Source organism: Scyliorhinus canicula, chromosome 13 (genome assembly GCF_902713615.1).
Source record: "Scyliorhinus canicula chromosome 13, sScyCan1.1, whole genome shotgun sequence".
In the NCBI taxonomy this organism is placed as follows: Eukaryota; Metazoa; Chordata; class Chondrichthyes; order Carcharhiniformes; family Scyliorhinidae; genus Scyliorhinus; species Scyliorhinus canicula.
The window spans coordinates 135589525-135607364 of record NC_052158.1 but is presented as its reverse complement, the minus strand read 5'-3'; the positions used below and the strand labels follow the sequence as shown (position 1 = coordinate 135607364).

Below are 17840 nucleotides of genomic sequence, written 5' to 3'. Positions count from 1 at the left end.
AACCGGAAGATGAGATGTTGTTCCTCCAGTTTGCGAAGAGCTTCACTGGAACATTGCAGCAGGCCAAGAACAGACATGTGGGCATGGGAGCTGGGTCTTCTGTTAAAATTGCAAGCAACGGGAAGGTCAGGGTCCTGAATGCTCACAGACCGAAGATGCTCAGCAAAGCGATCACCCAAACGCAGACTGTGGCTATTAGCACCCGTTTCCCTGGGTTTCTGTGGCTATGACTCTTCTTTCATTCTCACTCCACAGTATAAATATTTCCCACTTTCTCTTTCTTTAGCTTTGACAAAGGGTCATCTGGACTTGAAATGTTAGCTCTTTTATCTCCCTATAGATGCTGCCAGACCTGCTGAGAGTTTCCAGCATTTTCTTTTTGAATCTGAATTGAATCAGTCTCCATCCCACTCTCAGGTACGCAGTGCATTCCACATCCTAACCACTCGTTACGTAATCTGTCTCCACCCCACTCTCAGGTACGCAGTGCATTCCACATCCTAACCACTCGTTACGTAATCTGTCTCCACCCCACTCTCAGATACGCAGTGCATTCCACATCCTAACCACTCGTTACGTTAAACTAATTTTCCGCATTTCACCTCTGGTTCTTTTTCCAAACATTTTAAATCAGTGTCCTCTGGTTCTCGATCCTTGCTCCAATGGAAGTCTGTCCAGATCTTGCATGGTTTTGAAGACCTCCATCTAATTTCCTCTAAACCTCTTTACAGCCCAAAAGAGCTGAAACAAATAATGAGGTGAAAATGACTACCCTTGACATGAAAACAATATTTGACTGAGTGTGGCATCAAGGAGCCCTAGCAAAATTGAAGTCAATGAGAATCGGGGTGAGGGGGTGGGTTTCCACTGGTTGCAATCAAACACAACACATTGACTGTGACTGTTAGAGGTAAACCATCTCAACCCCTGGACATCAGTTCAGACGTTCCTCAGGGCGGTGACCTAACCATCTTCAGTTGTTTCATCAATGGACTTAACATAAAGCCAGAAGAGTGGATGTCCATTGATGATTGAACAGTGGTCAGTCCCATTCACAACCCCTCAGATACTGAAGCAGTCCGTGTACATATTCAATAAGAACTGGCCAACATTCAAGCTTGGACAAATAAGTGGAAAATAACATACATGCTTGACAGTGCCAGGCAATGGCCATCTCTAATAAGAGAGAATCTAACCATCTCCCCTTGATGTTCAATGGCATTACTTTTTCTAAGTCCCCACCATCGCATCCTGCCACTGACTAGCAGCATAACTGGACTTGTCATATAAAAACTTTGGCCATAAGAGCAAATCAGAGGCTGGATATTCTACAGGAGTAACCCACCTGCTGACTCTCCAGAGTGCGTCCATCATTTACAGCAGGGTTTTGCAAAGTGCGGGTTGTGACCCATGGGTGGTTCGCAGGCGGGTTTCAGGACGTTCGTGGAGTGATTGGTTGTGCCATTCTCATGGTAGTTCTGGTCGTGGGCCAAGTGCGCAAGAGCCAGTACTGGCTTTTACGTCGAGAATGGCTGCCTTTAAATGGAAATAAATATGGCTGTGTGGAGTCTCCTGGCCAGAATCTGGCAGCAGAGAGCAGGTCATGTGCCCTGAATGCACACTTATTGTCAAGAATCCTCCAGGTACGTGCTTTTGGTGCCAAATCATGAAGCAGTGATGGCTTCTATTTTCCAGCTGCTGGCATGCAAGGCAAGTGAACTGTGAAGATTAATAGTTTTACTAAAAGTAAGAGACGACCAGACTCAAATAGGCAGTTTGCCTATCGGACAGGATCTCAGAACAGAATCTACTGCAGAGAGTTGCTCAGGAGAGTCCAAGGCAGGACAGAGCAGTGCTAGTGTTATCTCTGTACGGAGCTCCAGGGCCTCTGGTTAACAGTCTACAAAGAAGAAACTCAACTCGGGAACAAAGCAGTACAAAAATGATTTCTTGAGGTACGATTTTGTCAATTGTGTCAATGCAAATAAGGATGCAAAGCCCAAGTGTGTTATATGCAGGGAAGTACTGGTAAATGAGAGGAGAAGTTTCCCATTTTGAAAGGGAAGTGGCGGGTTAAAAATTCCTTTTCAGGTTGAGATACCAGAGTTAGTTATTAACTAAGAGATGGCTCCAAATTAAAAGACTACGCTGCAGTAGCTGACCTGTAATGCCACATTAAAAACATGCCAAAAGCCCACAAGGCTGTCAGCATTCTGGTGTAGTATCTCCCAGGAGTTTCAAGTGCTGAGTAAAACATGCATTTTGTTGCTATTGTCCTTCACGATGACCTACATGTGCAAAGGATCTGGTTGAAGTCTGCACCTGATATACACATTGCCCTCTTCTCCTTTGAACTTGTTCAAGTGAGATTGTGAGGACAAAGCAAGCTCTGCTTTTGCATTTTTGCAAAGGTACGCAAACATGGCGTGGGTCACTCAGGTCGGCCGGCATGGGTTGTGAAGATCGGACGGTTGGCAAAAGTGAGTCCCGGGAAAAAAAAGTTTGAAAAACACTGCTCTATAGGACCCAAGTCAGGAGCGTGATGGACTACTCTCCACTTGCCTGGATAAGTGCAGTTCCAATAGTACTCAAAAAATTCAACACCATCCAGGAAAGAGAAGCCTGCTTGATCGGCAACCCAATCACCAATCACCACCTTAAACATTCACTCCCTCCATGACTGACAATTAGGGGCAGCAGTATGTACGATCTACAAGGTGCACTGCAGCAGCTTGCCAGGTCTTCGTTGACAGTACCTTCCAAACCCATGATCCTGTTCCACCAAGAAGAAAAAGAGCAGCAGATATATGGAAACACCATCTCTTTCAAATTCCCCTCGAAGACCTTACTGATGTGGAAATGTATTGCCTTTCCTTCACTCTTACTGGGTGCAAAACCTGGAAATCTCTTCCGAGAAACACTGTGGGTTCACCTACACCCCGTGTATTGTAGAGGTTCAAGAAGCCGGCCCAACACGACCTGCTTAAGGGCAATTAAGGAGGGCATTGTGAGCTGCATGCTTGATGCATTCGTGGGGGGTCTATAGATTTATCATAGAATTTACAGTGTAGAAGGAGGCCATTCAGCCCATCGAGTCTGCACCGGCTCTTGGAAAGAGCACCCTACCCACGGTTAACACCTCCACCCTATCCCCATAACCCAGTAACCCCACCCAACACTAAGGCAATTTTGGACACTAAGGGCAATTTGTCATGGCCAATCCACCTAACCTGCACATCTTTGGACCGTGGGAGGAAACCGGAGCACCCGGAGGAAACCCACGCACACACGGGGAGGATGTGCAGACTCCGCACAGACAGTGATCCAAGCCGGAATCGAACCTGGGACCCTGGAGCTGTGAAGCGATTGTGCTATCCACAATGCTACCGTGCTGCCCTAATCTGGATGTAGATGTATATGTGGGCACAGCTGCTGGGCACGGGTGGGTTGTGCTGGTGGGTGCCAGGGTGTGCTCGGGCACAGGCGCGGTATTATGCTGGGGGGTGAGTGGTGCTAGGTGAAAGCCACCGACTTGTTGGGTGGGGAGGGGGAATGGTGGAGGTCTGGGGGTGGCAGGTGGGATCAATGCCAGGAGGCTTCTGTCAACGTAGCCGTGCGGTCCGGTGGAGGTCATTGGTCTTCTTCCTGCACTGGACTCAGGTCTTCCCGGTCACGCTGCCTGAACTGATAGCTGCTGCCACTGCCTCCCAGGTGGCATTGGTGGCCCTTTGGCTGATCCTCTGACTCTCTCAGGGGAACAGGGTGTCCTGTCTTGCCTCCACAGCGTCCAGCAGCCTGACCAGTTCGGCAGCCCCGAAGCGTGGAGCAGGTCTCCGTTTTGGCATGGCTGTGTGCTGTTTGGAGTGTGTTAGGAGGAAGCTGTTAACGTACTGCTCCCTCTTGTTAGCGGGGAGCTGTTGGGGGCGATCTAGGTGAATCAGCTGGCGGCACGGCCATTTCCACCATGACGCCAGTGAGAGATCATTTCCGGCACCAATTCAGGTTAGATACCAGCCATGGTATTGCCAGATTGGCCATCGGGAAGCACTCGAGAAGTCGCACCTGCTATGGCACTTAGTGCTTCTCCTGTTAGATCGTGGCTGAGATCTTTTATATCCACCTGATATTGCAAATGGGGCCTTGGTTTAAGGTCTCATGCAAAAGTAGGCAACTCTGACAGTGCAGCTCTCCTTCAGTAGTGCAGTGCACTGAAGTGCCAGCCTAGATATTGTGCTGAATGTCTGGATTCAACAGGAACATCAGCTTGTAATTATAAACGGCTTTTAACATCGTAAAAAAATGCCACGTCCTTCCTTCGCAGGAGCATTATCAGGCAAGATTTGACACTGGACCTCATAAGGAGAAGTTAGAGCAAAAAGGTCAATTTTAAGGAGTGTCTTGAAGGACACAAGAGAGATAGAATGAACATGTATAGGGATGGTAAGTCCAGAATATAAGAGCTCACAAGCTGAAGAGATGGCTACCTCACAAGCTGAAAAGATGGAACAATTAAAATCAGAGATGCATAAGAGGCTAGGATTGAAAGACACAAATATATCAGTGGGTTGGAAGACTGGAGGAGATTGGAGAGATAGAGAAGGAGGAGGTTATGGAAGGACTTGAAAACAATGATGAGAACTGTAAAATCAAGGTTTGCTTAACAGGAAGTAAATGTAGGTGCGAGTACGTGGTGATGGGACTTTGTGCAAGTTAGGATGTGGGCAGCACAGTTTTGAATGAACTGAGTAGAGAGAACTCTGAACAATATCAGCTAATTCGGAGGCCAGGAAGGGAATTAAGTTGGTTAGCAGTTTAGTGGGAACAGGATTGAGGGGGTGGGTCCCATGGACAGAAGGAGCTTGGAGGGGGTAAAGGGAAGAGAAACAAGAGAAAGATGCAATTTCAGGGCTAGGGCACAGGGGGGAAACCTGAGAGGATATTTGGCCTGGTGAGTTCGTGGAAAAGAGAGAAGCAGTGGAGGCAACTGATGGTGCTCCCAACCTTAATGGAAAATAAGTCCTTGAGCTCTTGTTGCTGGAGGTGTGTACAGGAGATTCAAAGAGAATGCTAACATCAAATTAAAGCTGACACCAGAACAAATAACAGGATGAAAGTACTGACTGGGTCACCCTTAGTTCCTTGGCGTCCTTGTGGTCCTGGTTGACCAGGTATTCCATCATTTCCTTGCCTTCCTGTATTCCCAAGGAAGCCCTGATCACCTTTGTTTCCTTTTTCACCTTGGCCACCACCAATTCCTGGATCACCCTTCAATCCTGGTGGTCCGACAAAACCTGAAGAGCCTGGAGAACCCTAGAAGGTTGGTGACCAAAAAATAGAAGCAACAATGTAAAACCTAGAAAAAACAGGGTATTCCAATCAGCAAAATACATGTGAACATAAGAATTGGGAGCAGGAGCAGTCGGTTTAGAACCTCAAAACTGCTCCACCATTTACGGAGATCATGGCTGGTCTGAATGTGGCCTCAACTCCACATTCCACCTACCCATGATAACCTTTGATCCCTTGTTAGTCAAGAACTATCTAGCCCTGCCTTAAAATTGTTCATTCACCATGCCTCCACTGCTCTCTGGAAATGAGAGCTCTACGGACCCCCAACCCACTGAGAGAAAGGATTTTTCCTCATCGCCATCTTAAATGAGCGACCCCTTATTTTTAAACTGTGTCCTCTAATTCTAACATCCTTTCAAAATCCTCCCTGTCAAGATCATCCCAGAATCTTATATTCTTCAATACGATCATCATTCAGTCTTCTAAATTTCAATGGATACAGCCCCAACCTGTCCAGGCTTTCCCTCCAACCAAGTATGAGTTGAATGAATCTTCTCTGAACTGTTTCTCATGGATTTATATGCTTTTATTAAAATAAGAAGACAAAAACTGTACAGAGCACTCCACATGTGGTGCTCAATGCCGTGTTCACTTTATAGCAAATCCCTACCTTTATATTCCATTACTTTTGCAATAAATGACTATTTTTCATTTGCCTTCCTAATCATTTGCTGTACCTGCATACTAACTTTTCCTAATTCATGCACTGCGACACTCAGATCTCTCTGTACCTCCGAGTTCTGCAAATTCTCTCCATTTAAATCATATGCTACTTTTCTATTCCTCCTGCCAAAGTAGGCAAATTCATGATTTCCCACTTTCATTCAGTCTACCAGCTTTTTGCCCAATCACTTAACATATCTATGTCCTTTTACAGATCCTTCTGTCCTCTTCATAACTTACTTCCTACCTATTTGTTGTAACCCACACAAGACCTATAGGTTTGGAGCAATCAGTCTCCCCATAAGTCTCGGCGAGGACAAGCTCGGACACCAAGTATAAATTGTAAATAGTTGAGGACCCTGCACTAATTCCTATGTAATATCTTGCCTACTTTCTGTTTCATGTTAGCTAACCAATCCTCTCCCCATGCTAATATGTTAGTCCCCTACAGCATGAACTCTTATTTTGCATAGTATCCTTTGATGTGGCACCTTGCTAAACGCCTTCTGGAAATCCATGTATGGCACATCAACAGGTTCTCCTTTATCCATGTTGCTTATTACTTCCTCAAAGAACTCCAATAAATGGTTTCACAAAACCATGCTGATCAAATTTGAGATTTTCTCAATGTCCCACCATAATCTCCGTAATGTAGATTCCTGTAATTTCCCGATGACAGATCTTTAACTGTAATTCCTGTAAATTCCTGCTTTCTGTCTCCTTGCGTTCTTGAATAGTGGTGTCACATTTGTTATTTTCCAATCTGATGTGACCTTTCCAGGATTGAGGGAATTTTGAGAAATTAAAGCCAATGCATCTACTATCTCAGCAGCCACTCCTTTTAAGACCCTACGATGCAAGTCACCAGGGCCTGGTACTTGTCAGCCTGTCGTTCTAATAATTTTCTCAATCTCCTTTCCCTGGTTATTGTAATTATTTTCAGGTCCTCTCTCCTTTTCACCTCCTGATTCACAATTATTTCTGGCAAGTTATTTGTATCCCTCTAGAGTGAAGACAAATCATCTGCTATTTCCGACAATAATTCTCCATTCTCACTCTCTAGTAGACATATGCTCGCTTTAATTTTTTCCTTTTTAAATTCCTGTAGGGCTCTTGCTGTTTGATTTTATATTTCTAGCTAGTTTTCTCTGATACTCTAATTTCTCTCTCCTTATTAATCTTTTCATCATTCTTTGTTGCTCTCATATTCCGTCTAATCTTCATTTGTGATGGATGGTGCATCCTTTCCTTAGAAACTTTCTTTCTCATTGGAATATATATTTTCTGAGTATCCTGAAATGTCACTTTAATTGTCTTCTGCTGTATCTCTACTGGTCCACTCATTAAACTAATTTTCCAGTTCACTTTAGCCAGCTCTGCCTTCATGCCTTCACAAGTGCACTTATTTAAGTTTAAAACACTGGTCTTAGACCCATTCTTCTCTCCCTCAAACTGAATATAACATTCAACCATATTATCTGTGCTACCTATGGGTGCCTTCATTACGAGATTATTAATGAATCCAGTCTCATCAGACATTATCGGATCTAGTACCCCCCTGTTGGCACTACATTGTGCTGCTCTAAGAAACTGCCCCGAAAATGTTCCATCACCCTTGACTACCACTGTACCTTTCTCAAAACCCCTCATTATTTCTTCCTGAATGTCCCATCCTACAGTCCCACAGCGCATCATTTTAATTGTTGGAAATTTGCTGTTAGGGAGAAAAAGCATAAACCTTCCATTTGTTTCTTGTTGCCAATGTTTTGCTGCTTTTCTCTTTATTCTGAATTTTATGGTTGGATACTGAAGGTTAATGAGAAAGAATGAGACTTGCATTGCATCTTTCAAAACCACCAAACATCTCAAAGCACTTTCCAGCCAATGAAGTCCTTTCGAAATGTTTTTGCTTTTATAATGCAGGTAATGTTGGAGCCAATATGAGCACAGACCAGAGGGATCTGTTTTTTGTGATGTTGATTGACACCAGGGATCACTCTCATGTCTTCAGAATTGTGTCACAGGAATGTTTTCACCACCCGTGAGGGCACGCAGCATTCCATTTCAGCTCCTCGTCTGAGAGGGCAGCATTCTCTCAGTGCTGCACTCAAATGTCAGCTTTAATTTTTGTGCTCAAGTCCAAGCATAGAACTTGAACCAACGACCTTCTTTCTCAGAGGCAAAAAAGCGACAAATTGAGCCAGTGTTTGCTGTGATTGTCAGAAAAACAAAGTTAGTTTTAAGGGATTTATATTTGTATTGGTAAACAGTAAAAATAAGGTATGGATTTAAATATGCCTGGAAAGGTAAAACATATAGTTACATTCATGCCGAGTAGTTAGATTCATGCCGAACAAAGGTGTTTGTATGTGTGCGGCTTGGTTAGTTCCAACTCTCTTTCTATTGTGCTTAGAGAGGGCTGTGGTGTGAAAAAAGGCTTAAGAATGTGGGCACTGCTCAGCAACTTGTAAGGTAAAAAGCTCTTAAGTTTTAGTATTTTAAGAGCATTTAGAGACAGGGGATAGGATTATATGTTTGGGAGACTATGTTCTCCGGCAGAGTTGAATTGCCCGATTTGTTCTCCTGCTGGGAGCACAAATCAGGAAGCAATTCCCAATCCTTAGCCATGCAGCTTTTTCCATGGTGAGGATTGTAAAGGATTCCCCAGGGAGTCCCACTGTCGGGCTGATTCACTGAGTGTCTTTAAGACAGATATAGATAGGTTCTTGATTAATAAGGGGATCAGGGGTTATGGGGAAAAGGCAGCAGAATGGGTATGAGAAAATATCAGCCATGATTGAATGGCGGAGCAGACTCGATGGGCCAAGTGGCCTAATTCTGCTCCTATGTCTCATGGTCATGATATTTTGAACGGGCGGCCCGATAACAAAGTCCCGCAGTTGGGTTCCCTTCCCCCAACACAATCCCCCTGGGGTTTTCTCGATTGCCACCCCCTCCCCCAACCCCAAGCCCCCTAAGTAAAGAGAAACCCCACATAGACCCCCTAAATAAATTGGCTCTGTAGCGACCTCCCAGAAGAGAGACCCCTGTCAGAGCAGTCTAGACAGAAGCAGTGAAAACAATCACTACTTAGCACTCACCTGGGCAATACACCTGCTGGCTCATGCAGAGGAAGCATCATCTGTCAATTCCTGGAAAGAGCAACCCGGTCAGCTGGTTTAAACTCCTTAACATCTTTGATCTGATCAATCATTTCTCTTTGATACTACTAGGCTGTGATGGACAGCTTCTCCCCACCCCACCCCACCCCTCCAGCATTGTTCCATTCATCTTCCTTCATTGTTCAGTAACTTTGAAGTGGTTAAGCTTTGATTGACAGCTCCTGGACAACTTCAAACAAAGTTAATTTCTGTTAGTTTCACAGCTGAACACTTCAAAATCACTCAACCATGAGAGAGATTAATGGAAAGCACTGAACTCTGTTTGAAGTAGTCCAGGATCTGTCAATCGAAGCTTGATGCTTATAAAATTGCAGTTAGTTTCACAGCTGACCACTTCAAAGTTACTCAACTATGAAGGGAGATGAATGGAACAATGTTGACAGCTGTGTATGAAAGCTGTCATTCACAGCCTCTTAAGGTCAAAGACAAATGAATGAATGGCATGCAAATCAAAGATCTGATGGAGTTTAAACACAGCTGTCTGGTTTTCTCTTCCAGGAATTGATAGGTGCTGCTTCCTCTGTCTTAGTCAGCAGGCGTATTGCCAGGTAAATGTTATAGCACTGATTTGTTTTTAGTGCCTCTGTCTGGAATGCTCCCTAGCTCCTCGACAGGTGTCTCTCTTCTGGGGACCTTCCTGACAAGGGTCTCTCTTCTGGGAATCTGTGGGGGGGGAGGGTCTCTTTATTTAGGACGTGCCTTGGGGGAGGGGTGCTGTTTGTTTAGAGGATCTCTGTAGTGTCTCCTTATTTAGGGGGTCTCTATGGGGGTTCTCTTTATTTAGGTGGTCTCTTGAGGGTGGCGGCGGGTCTCGTGGCAGCGGGGTGGACAGGTCGTGCGTTGTGGGGAGGGGGCAGAGGATGGCTCTCTGTTGGCCTTCGGGGGCAACTCCCTTAAAAAGATACCCCCTTGGCCCACTGTATCAAATACATGCTTGTCAGGATCAGCACCAATTCTTGCCCACATAATTCCGGCCCAGAGGACCAGAGAATCACGAGGGCTGGGGAATATGGTGTTGGGCCCGGTAACAGGATGCAAATACAAATGTGCTTAATTACCCATTTGCATCTACCCGCTGGCACAGGGAACGGATCTCAATCCCAATGCCAGCGGGGGGTCCAGGGCATCGGAACCGGCACCCATCCCATTTTCTCCCTGACTCTGGATTCTCTGCCGCATCGGGAACTGCGCTATCAGCAGCATAAGGCAGAAAATACAGCCCAGGTGCCTGTGGTGATGATGGCTGGGGGCGGGGGGAGGGGAGGGGGGGGGGGGGCAGAAAGTATATGTAAGGCACTGAACTTAAGGGAACAAAGGCCAAGGTATTGTTCAGAGGTTTTCAAGGAAGAGTGTACAAAATACTCTAAGTTACTAGATGTAAAATGGAACAGTAGGCTTCAGAGGTTGATTAAATGTTTTATGTCATTTTAATACCATCTGGGAATCGAAAGTTAGAGCAATTGTCAGCGGTTTGAACAGGAGTCAAGACAAAGAAATCCTCAAGGAGTTGGTGTGAAATCCTGGGCTGGATTTACTGTTAAAAGTGGAGCTGAAGCTTTGTTGGAAAGTATCATTTGTAAAACCTGGATTGGATTTCAGAATGCAAACAGCCAAGGAAAAGCATTATTATGAGAGAAGAATTTAAAGTGAGGTTTTGAGGAATGAAGTTTGAAAACTCTCAGGGGGCAATAACCTGGGGGGGGGGGGGGGGGGGGGGGGATTCTGAGGAGAAAACCACAGGCACTAATGTAGGTTTGAGCAGAGTGTGTATTTGACCACAGCCATCTTGTGTGCTTAAAAATAACTTTTTTTGTCAATGAGACCATTGTAGTTAAAGAGAGACTTTGTAATCCATGTTAATCTCTACATCTGTGCACATTTGGCAAGCTGAGAAGGGAGTAACGGCGTATTGTATCATAATGTGATGTTTTCATGTTCAATAAATGTTTTTTTCTTGTTAAAATAAATTAGCGGCTCTGTGACTCCGTTCCCGCATGTTTGATATAATAAAAATAAAAGTTACAATCTTCTGAGCCAGGGTTCCATCTGGGATCTTACCATCCAGTTATAACACCAACTGGGATCACAACAGTGATCCTGTTCAGAACTATCAGCTGAAAGACCCATGCATTTGGAGTGTGGGGTGTGTTGGGGGGGGGGGGGGGGGGGGGGGGGGGGGGCGGGGGAGGGTACATTTACATGAAGGTGGCCACAAAATTATTCCAACTATTCTAACTGTGTTGGAATAAAAACAGAGGCAGTCATACAAACACATTATCTGGTCATTTATCACCTTGCTATATCTGGGAATTTGTTGTCCACATATTGGCTGCTATTTTCCTACATTACAGCAATGGCTATGCTTCGTAAGGACTTCGCTGGCTGCAGAGCACTTTTAAGACGTGTGGCGGTCAAGAAACGTGTTATATATTGCAAGTCTTTGCCTCTTAATCTGCAGTTTCAAACAAAGGCACGCCAAAGAAATTGATAGAACTTGGAAAGCTTGGTGTTAGTTACTTTGCGACCGTTACTTTAAACACAATATTTAATGGCTTAACTTCCATCGGAGACTACAAATTCACTTTGGTAACTCCGATCAGGGCAAATGGGAATGGCAGACAGTTGGTACCCTTTGATGCATCTTCAATAGCTGTAGTTATAAAATGGTATAAGCATACAGCTGGGAGAAACTCTCCAGCCTGGCAAGGGAGCACTTGATGTGAGCTCTCTGTGGGTGGCGGAGTAGGTGGGGTGTAAAGTATAAGTGAAAAGAATCTTACCGGGAAACCTATTCTTCCCCATTCACCAGGAAGACCAGCGTTTCCTTTCGGGCCCAGTAATCCTGGTTGACCTATCGTAGAAGTAAAACAAGTTGTATAACCAATAAGGTTAACATTGCAAAAACTTTTCAAATTCCTGAATCTTCTTATTCTTAGTAATTAAAAAGATCCTTTTCAATAAGGAGACACTCATAGACGGGCATGAGGTGTCGCTTATTAACATGTTAAACTTGGATAATTGCAATTAAAAAGTATGTATGTTTCTCTCCATTTTCTTTCATTCTTTCTGTGGGTAAAGGAACTGCTGGGGTCGTCTGGTTACATTCTCAAGTGTGAGTCGCACTATACTCGGCTTGTAGCTCTCAGTGGCTACATCCCATCATTTGTTGCTTTCCCAACTCCTATGCACCAATAGTGAATAAATTCCTTTTATCATTCACTTTTTCACTTCCCCCATCTTCATCTTGCCATTCTCTCAATTCCACCATTTCATACAGGGATTTTCAAATTCAAAAGATGTGCAGGTTAGGGGGATTAGCCACGCTAAATTGCCCCTCAGCATCCAGGGATGTTCAGGTTAGGTGGGGTTACGGGGATAGGGTGGGGTGCTCTTTCAGAGGGAAATGTGTTCCCAATGGGTGGGGGATTCTCATTGGGGGAGATCAAAGAGTCCTATGGGGTGGGATGTTACATGGCGGGGGAAAGAGTCCCATGGGGGTTGGGAAGGAGTTTTTACGGTGAGTCTCCTTGGGTTTGGAATTGTGGTGAGACTACCGTGGATGTGTGGGGGGGGGGGGGGGGGGGGAGGGGGGGGGGAGGGGGGGGGGAGGGGGGGAGGGGGGGGGGGAGTCAGTGTGGGCCTCTACAATAATAATAATTACCCAGAATCAATAAGTGGTTTAGATTCTTATGACTTTTACTGGGCAACATTTGATGTAACGCAGTCGGAACCGTCCGATGTTAGCGATTTAAATCACATTTTCAGATGGGGGGGGGGGTGTGTTGGAGGGGGACTGTTTCCCAGTGCATCTTTGTGGTATTCCCCCCCAATATACTTACCTAGAGCTCAGAGGTTATGGCCCATTGTGTTGGCATGTTGCATAATATTGTTACCACTCCCTGGGCTACTGCGTGGTCAATTGCAGCCCCACTTGACCCAGATTCGCAGCACAATTGAAATTGATAAATAATTCTTAGAAAAACACCCAAAGTCTTTGGTTCTTAGCTGTCCAATAACTACAGTCACCAGGTTTGTAAATTTAAACACAATTATATAATTACTAACAATAGCTATGATTAAATATGCCGCAAATACAACAGGTTAACTATGATTTAACTCTTAACACCGCCCCCCCCCCACTTGAAATTACCCTAATCCTCTACACACACAAACAAGATGGGCAAACAAACACTGAGGGGGAAAAGAGGGGTTCTAAAACAAGAAGTAAAAGGATAAGAGTCTTTGTTTCGGATTGCTGTTTCTAGCACACCTTTCTTCAGTCCAGGCTTTCAGTTTGAGATTTCTATTTCCAGTGTGTAATCATTTTCACTGTAGATTCATTCAGCTCTCCGCTGTTTCAGACATACCACAGATATACAACCTTTCTGGAGGAAAACAAGAGGGAAGGAGAGAGCAGGTCCTTTTCCTCTGACTGTCTCCCCTGGCTCTCTGAAAACCATCCCACTCCGGGAGGATCCAATCATTGCCTGTTACCGGGCAGAGTATGGCTTTTAAGCCAATAGCCAACCAATTGAACTGAGTCCCACCAATCCCGCCGCAACCGGTCCACAGCAGACGCCATTTCCCTGGCCCTACACTCATCCCTAGAGCATCTCGACAACAAGGACTCCTACATCAGACTCCTATTTATTGACTACAATTCTGCCTTCAACACCATAATCCCATCCCAAGATCATATCAAAGCTCCAAAACCTAGGACTTGGCAACTCTGCAACTGGATCCTCAACTTTCTGACCCACAGACCACAATCGGTAAGAATGAACAATAACACCTCCTCCACAGTAGTCCTCAAGGCTGCGTAAATAGCCCCCTACTCTACTCCCTGTACACACATGACTGCGCGGCGAAATTTGGTTCCAACTCCATCTACAAATTTGCTGACGATACCACCATAGTGGGCTGGATCTCGAATAACGATGAGGCAGAATACAGGAGGGAGATAGAGAGCCTAGTGGAGTGGTACAGCGACAACAATCTCTCCCTCAATGCCAGCAAAACTAAAGAGCTGGTCATTGACTTCCGGAAGCAAAGTACTGTACACACCCCTGTCAGCATCAACGGGCTGAGGTGGAGATGGTTAGCATTTTCGAATTCCATGGGGTACACATCTCCAAAAATCTGTCCTGGTCCACCCACGTCGACGCTACCACCAAGAAAGCACAACAGTGCCTATACTTCCTCAGGAAACTAAGGAAATTTGGCGTGTCCACATTAACTCTTACCAACTTTTACAGATGCACCATAAAAGCATCCTATCTGGCAGCATCACAGCCTGGTATGGCAACTGCTCGGCCCAGGACCGCAAGAAACTTCAGAGAGTCGTGAACACAGCCCAGTCCATCACACAAACCTGCCTCCCATCCATTGACTCCATTTACACCTCCCGCTGTCTGGGGAAAGCGGGCAGCATAATTAAAGACCCGTCCCACCCGACTTACTCTCTCTTCCAACTTCTTCCATCGGGCAGGAGATCCAGCAGTCTGAGAACACGCACGAACAGACTCAAAAACTGCTTCTTCCCCGCTGTTACCAGACTCCTAAATGACCCTCTTATGGACTGACCTCATTAACACTACACCCCTGTATGCTTCATCTGTGACAGTGCTTATGTAGTTACGTTGTATACCTTGTGTTGCCCTATTATGTATTTTCTTTTATTCCTTTTTCTTCCCATGTACTTAATGATCTGTTGAGCTGCTTGCAGAAAAATACTTTTCACTGTACCTCGGTACACGTGACAATAAACAAATCCAATCCAATCCCTTGGGTGCCAAAATCTCTGGGTTCTGCTGTCCAAATGTTAGTGCTCTCTTTTGTAACTTTTGAATTCCTCACTTCCCCTGCTCGACTTAAAGGTTTATGTCCATTAAGCATCTATGGATCAAAATGATAACAGCAAAAATAAAGAAAGTTGGGGGGGGGGGGGGGGGTAGGGAATCAACAGGGATGGCCCTTATAATATATAAAATAACAAGATATTATGTATGTACAGGTATGAAACATATTAAACATCAACAGTAGTTTACCAGGTATTCCAGGAGGTCCGGGTGGTCCAGGAGGACCAGGGTGTGAATTACCAAGGCATGCTTTGCATAGGTCACCTTTATCACCTGTAACAACAGAAACAATTCAATTTTAACTCACTAAAATCTTGTTTATTCACATAGAGTTAACATTGGGCCATAGTATATGAGCCAAGACAACAATTTGTTAAACACCATAGTTGATACACACTGCTGTATTAATTGATATAATATTCAGTCAACAAATACCTGCAAAGAACAAAGAAAAGTAAAGCACAGGAACAGGCCCTTCAGCCCCCCTCCCCCCAAGCCAACACCGACCATGCTACCCGTCCAACCTAATATCTTCTACACTTCTGGGGTCTGTATCCCTCTATTCCCATCCTATTCATGCCAATGAGACCCTTAAACGTCACTATCGTCCCTGCTTCCACCATCTCCTCTGGCAGCGGGTTCCAGGCACCCACTGCCCTCTGTGTAAAATACTTCCCTTGCATATCTCCTCTAAACTTTGCCCCTCAAACCTTAAATCTATGTCCACTAGTAATTGACTCCTCCACCCTGGAAAAATACTTCTGACTATCCACTCTGTCTATGCCCCTCATAGTTTTGTAGACTTCTATCAGGTCACCCCGCAACCTCTGTCGTTCCACTGAGAACAATGTGGTAAATAATTACTGGATTCTGGTCCTTTATTCTTTCATCGGATGAGGGGGTCGCTGACAAGGCCAGCAACTGTTGCCCATCCTTAATTACCCTTGAACTGAGTGGCTTCTTAAACGTTTTAAGAGGGCAGTTAAGAGTCAACCACACCAAGGTGAGTCTGGAATCACATGTAGGCCAGACTGGGTAAGGTTGTCAGATTTCCTTATTTAAAGGGAATTAGTGGGCGACATGGTAGCACAGTGGGTAGCACTGTTGCTTCACAGCTCCAGGGTCCCAGGTTCGATTCCTGGCTTGGGTCACTGTCTGTTCAGAGTCTGCACGTTCTCCCTGTGTCTGCATGGGTTTCCTCCGGGTGTTCCGGTTTCCTTCCACAAGTTCTGAAAGACGTGCTGTTAGGTGAATTAGATATTCTGAATTCTCCCTCTGTGTACCCGAACAGGCGCAGGAATGTGACGACTTGGAGATTTTCACAGTAAATTCATTGTAGTGTTATTATAAGCCTACTTGTGACAATAAAGATTGTTATTATTATTATTAGTGAACCAGGTGGGTTTTTACACTAATCAATGATAGTTTCATGGCCACCATGACTGAGACTAGCTTTCAATTTCAGGTTTGGACATTGGATATTCTCCTGGATAAGTATTGTATCCAAGAGGGTTCTGACATATATTTTGTGACTCGCATGTTCTATATTTTAAGGGAAGTTTTAAAACAATTTTAGTCCAAAGATGTGCTGGTTAGGTGGTTTGGCCAGGCTAAATTGCTCTTCGTGTTCAAAAAGGTTAGGTGGGTTATGGGGATAGGGTGGAGGTGTGGACGTAACCAGGTTGCACTTTCCAAGGGCTGGTGCAGACTCGATGGGCCGAAAAGCCTCTTTCTGCACTGTAAATTCTATGATTTTAGTACATTTTTGCTTCCATAACGGGGTGATTTCAGCTAAGGAGATGGTGTACAGTCCCCAACTTTCTCAGTGCTTAACACTTCCAGGTCAAGACTGTTTGGGATTTTCCAAAGACCTTTGATAAGGAACAGCAGAGTTGACAACTGACTAAGTCGCAGAATGATGTGTCAGGGAATAAGAAGACAGAGATTAGGGGTGAAGGGTAGCCAGTCAGACTGGCAAAAGCTGGGATGTGTTGTCCTACTGGGACCACTGTTGATCACAATTCACATTAATGATAGGGAATTGGAAGTACATTTTCTAAGCTGACAAGTTGTTGTGTGATCTGAGGAAGATTACAACAAAATATAAGAAAACATTGATAAACTTGTAGAATGTGTATCCAATTAGCAGATGAATTTCAATTGTCAGGAATGTGGGACATTAACGAGATTAACAGTGAACTTGAGATCAAAACAAAATAACATCCAAGTGACAAGACTGGCAGGAATAATGAGATGCGATTTGTCCAGTAACAAGATTAGCAGGCGTCTAGGGACATTGAAGTGCGAATGGCCATATCAGAAAAATTGTTTGCCAGAGAACAGTGGAACTATACAAACTTCTAAAGGCAAGGAATTTGAGAGAGGTAGACAACAGAATCCACAGCGTGGGATATCAAAGAGACCGAACAGTATAACTGCTAGCACCCTCACTGGGGAAGAAGGCTAGATCTCCATCCAACAGCAGACAGGCCAGTTCCATCTGTGATCTGAGCCACAGAGGCTCATTCTATCAACATTTATAGCCACAGCAGATTACTGATATTCTCTGTAAAATATCTAGTTTTATGCATTTGCTTAACAAGGAAAAGACATTTTCCCAGATTTGGTTACCTGAGCAGTATTGTATGGTAACCATGAGCTGGATTTGGCCTATAGAGTTACTAAAATTGGACGTTGCTTGGGAAAAGGGGTGGGTCAGTCAGTTCAGGGAACGTGGGTATATTTTGGGAACAAGAGTTAACTTCAGATAACACGGAGTGTTTAGTTA

The 17840-nt window shown here is 44.7% G+C and overlaps 1 protein-coding gene across 2 annotated transcripts in view; it reads right to left on the bottom strand.

Annotated features, from left to right (window-relative positions):
- LOC119975940 (collagen alpha-5(IV) chain-like) overlaps nt 1–17840 on the bottom strand; it is a 255363-nt gene that overhangs the window by 89003 nt on the left and 148520 nt on the right. For both annotated transcript variants that reach the window (XM_038815905.1, XM_038815906.1), the window contains exons 23-25: nt 15242–15325; nt 11975–12045; nt 5122–5310 (exon numbers count right to left, since the gene is read on the bottom strand). In XM_038815905.1, the coding sequence (XP_038671833.1) occupies nt 5122–5310; nt 11975–12045; nt 15242–15325 (344 nt within the window). The remainder of the gene's footprint in view (nt 1–5121; nt 5311–11974; nt 12046–15241; nt 15326–17840) is intronic.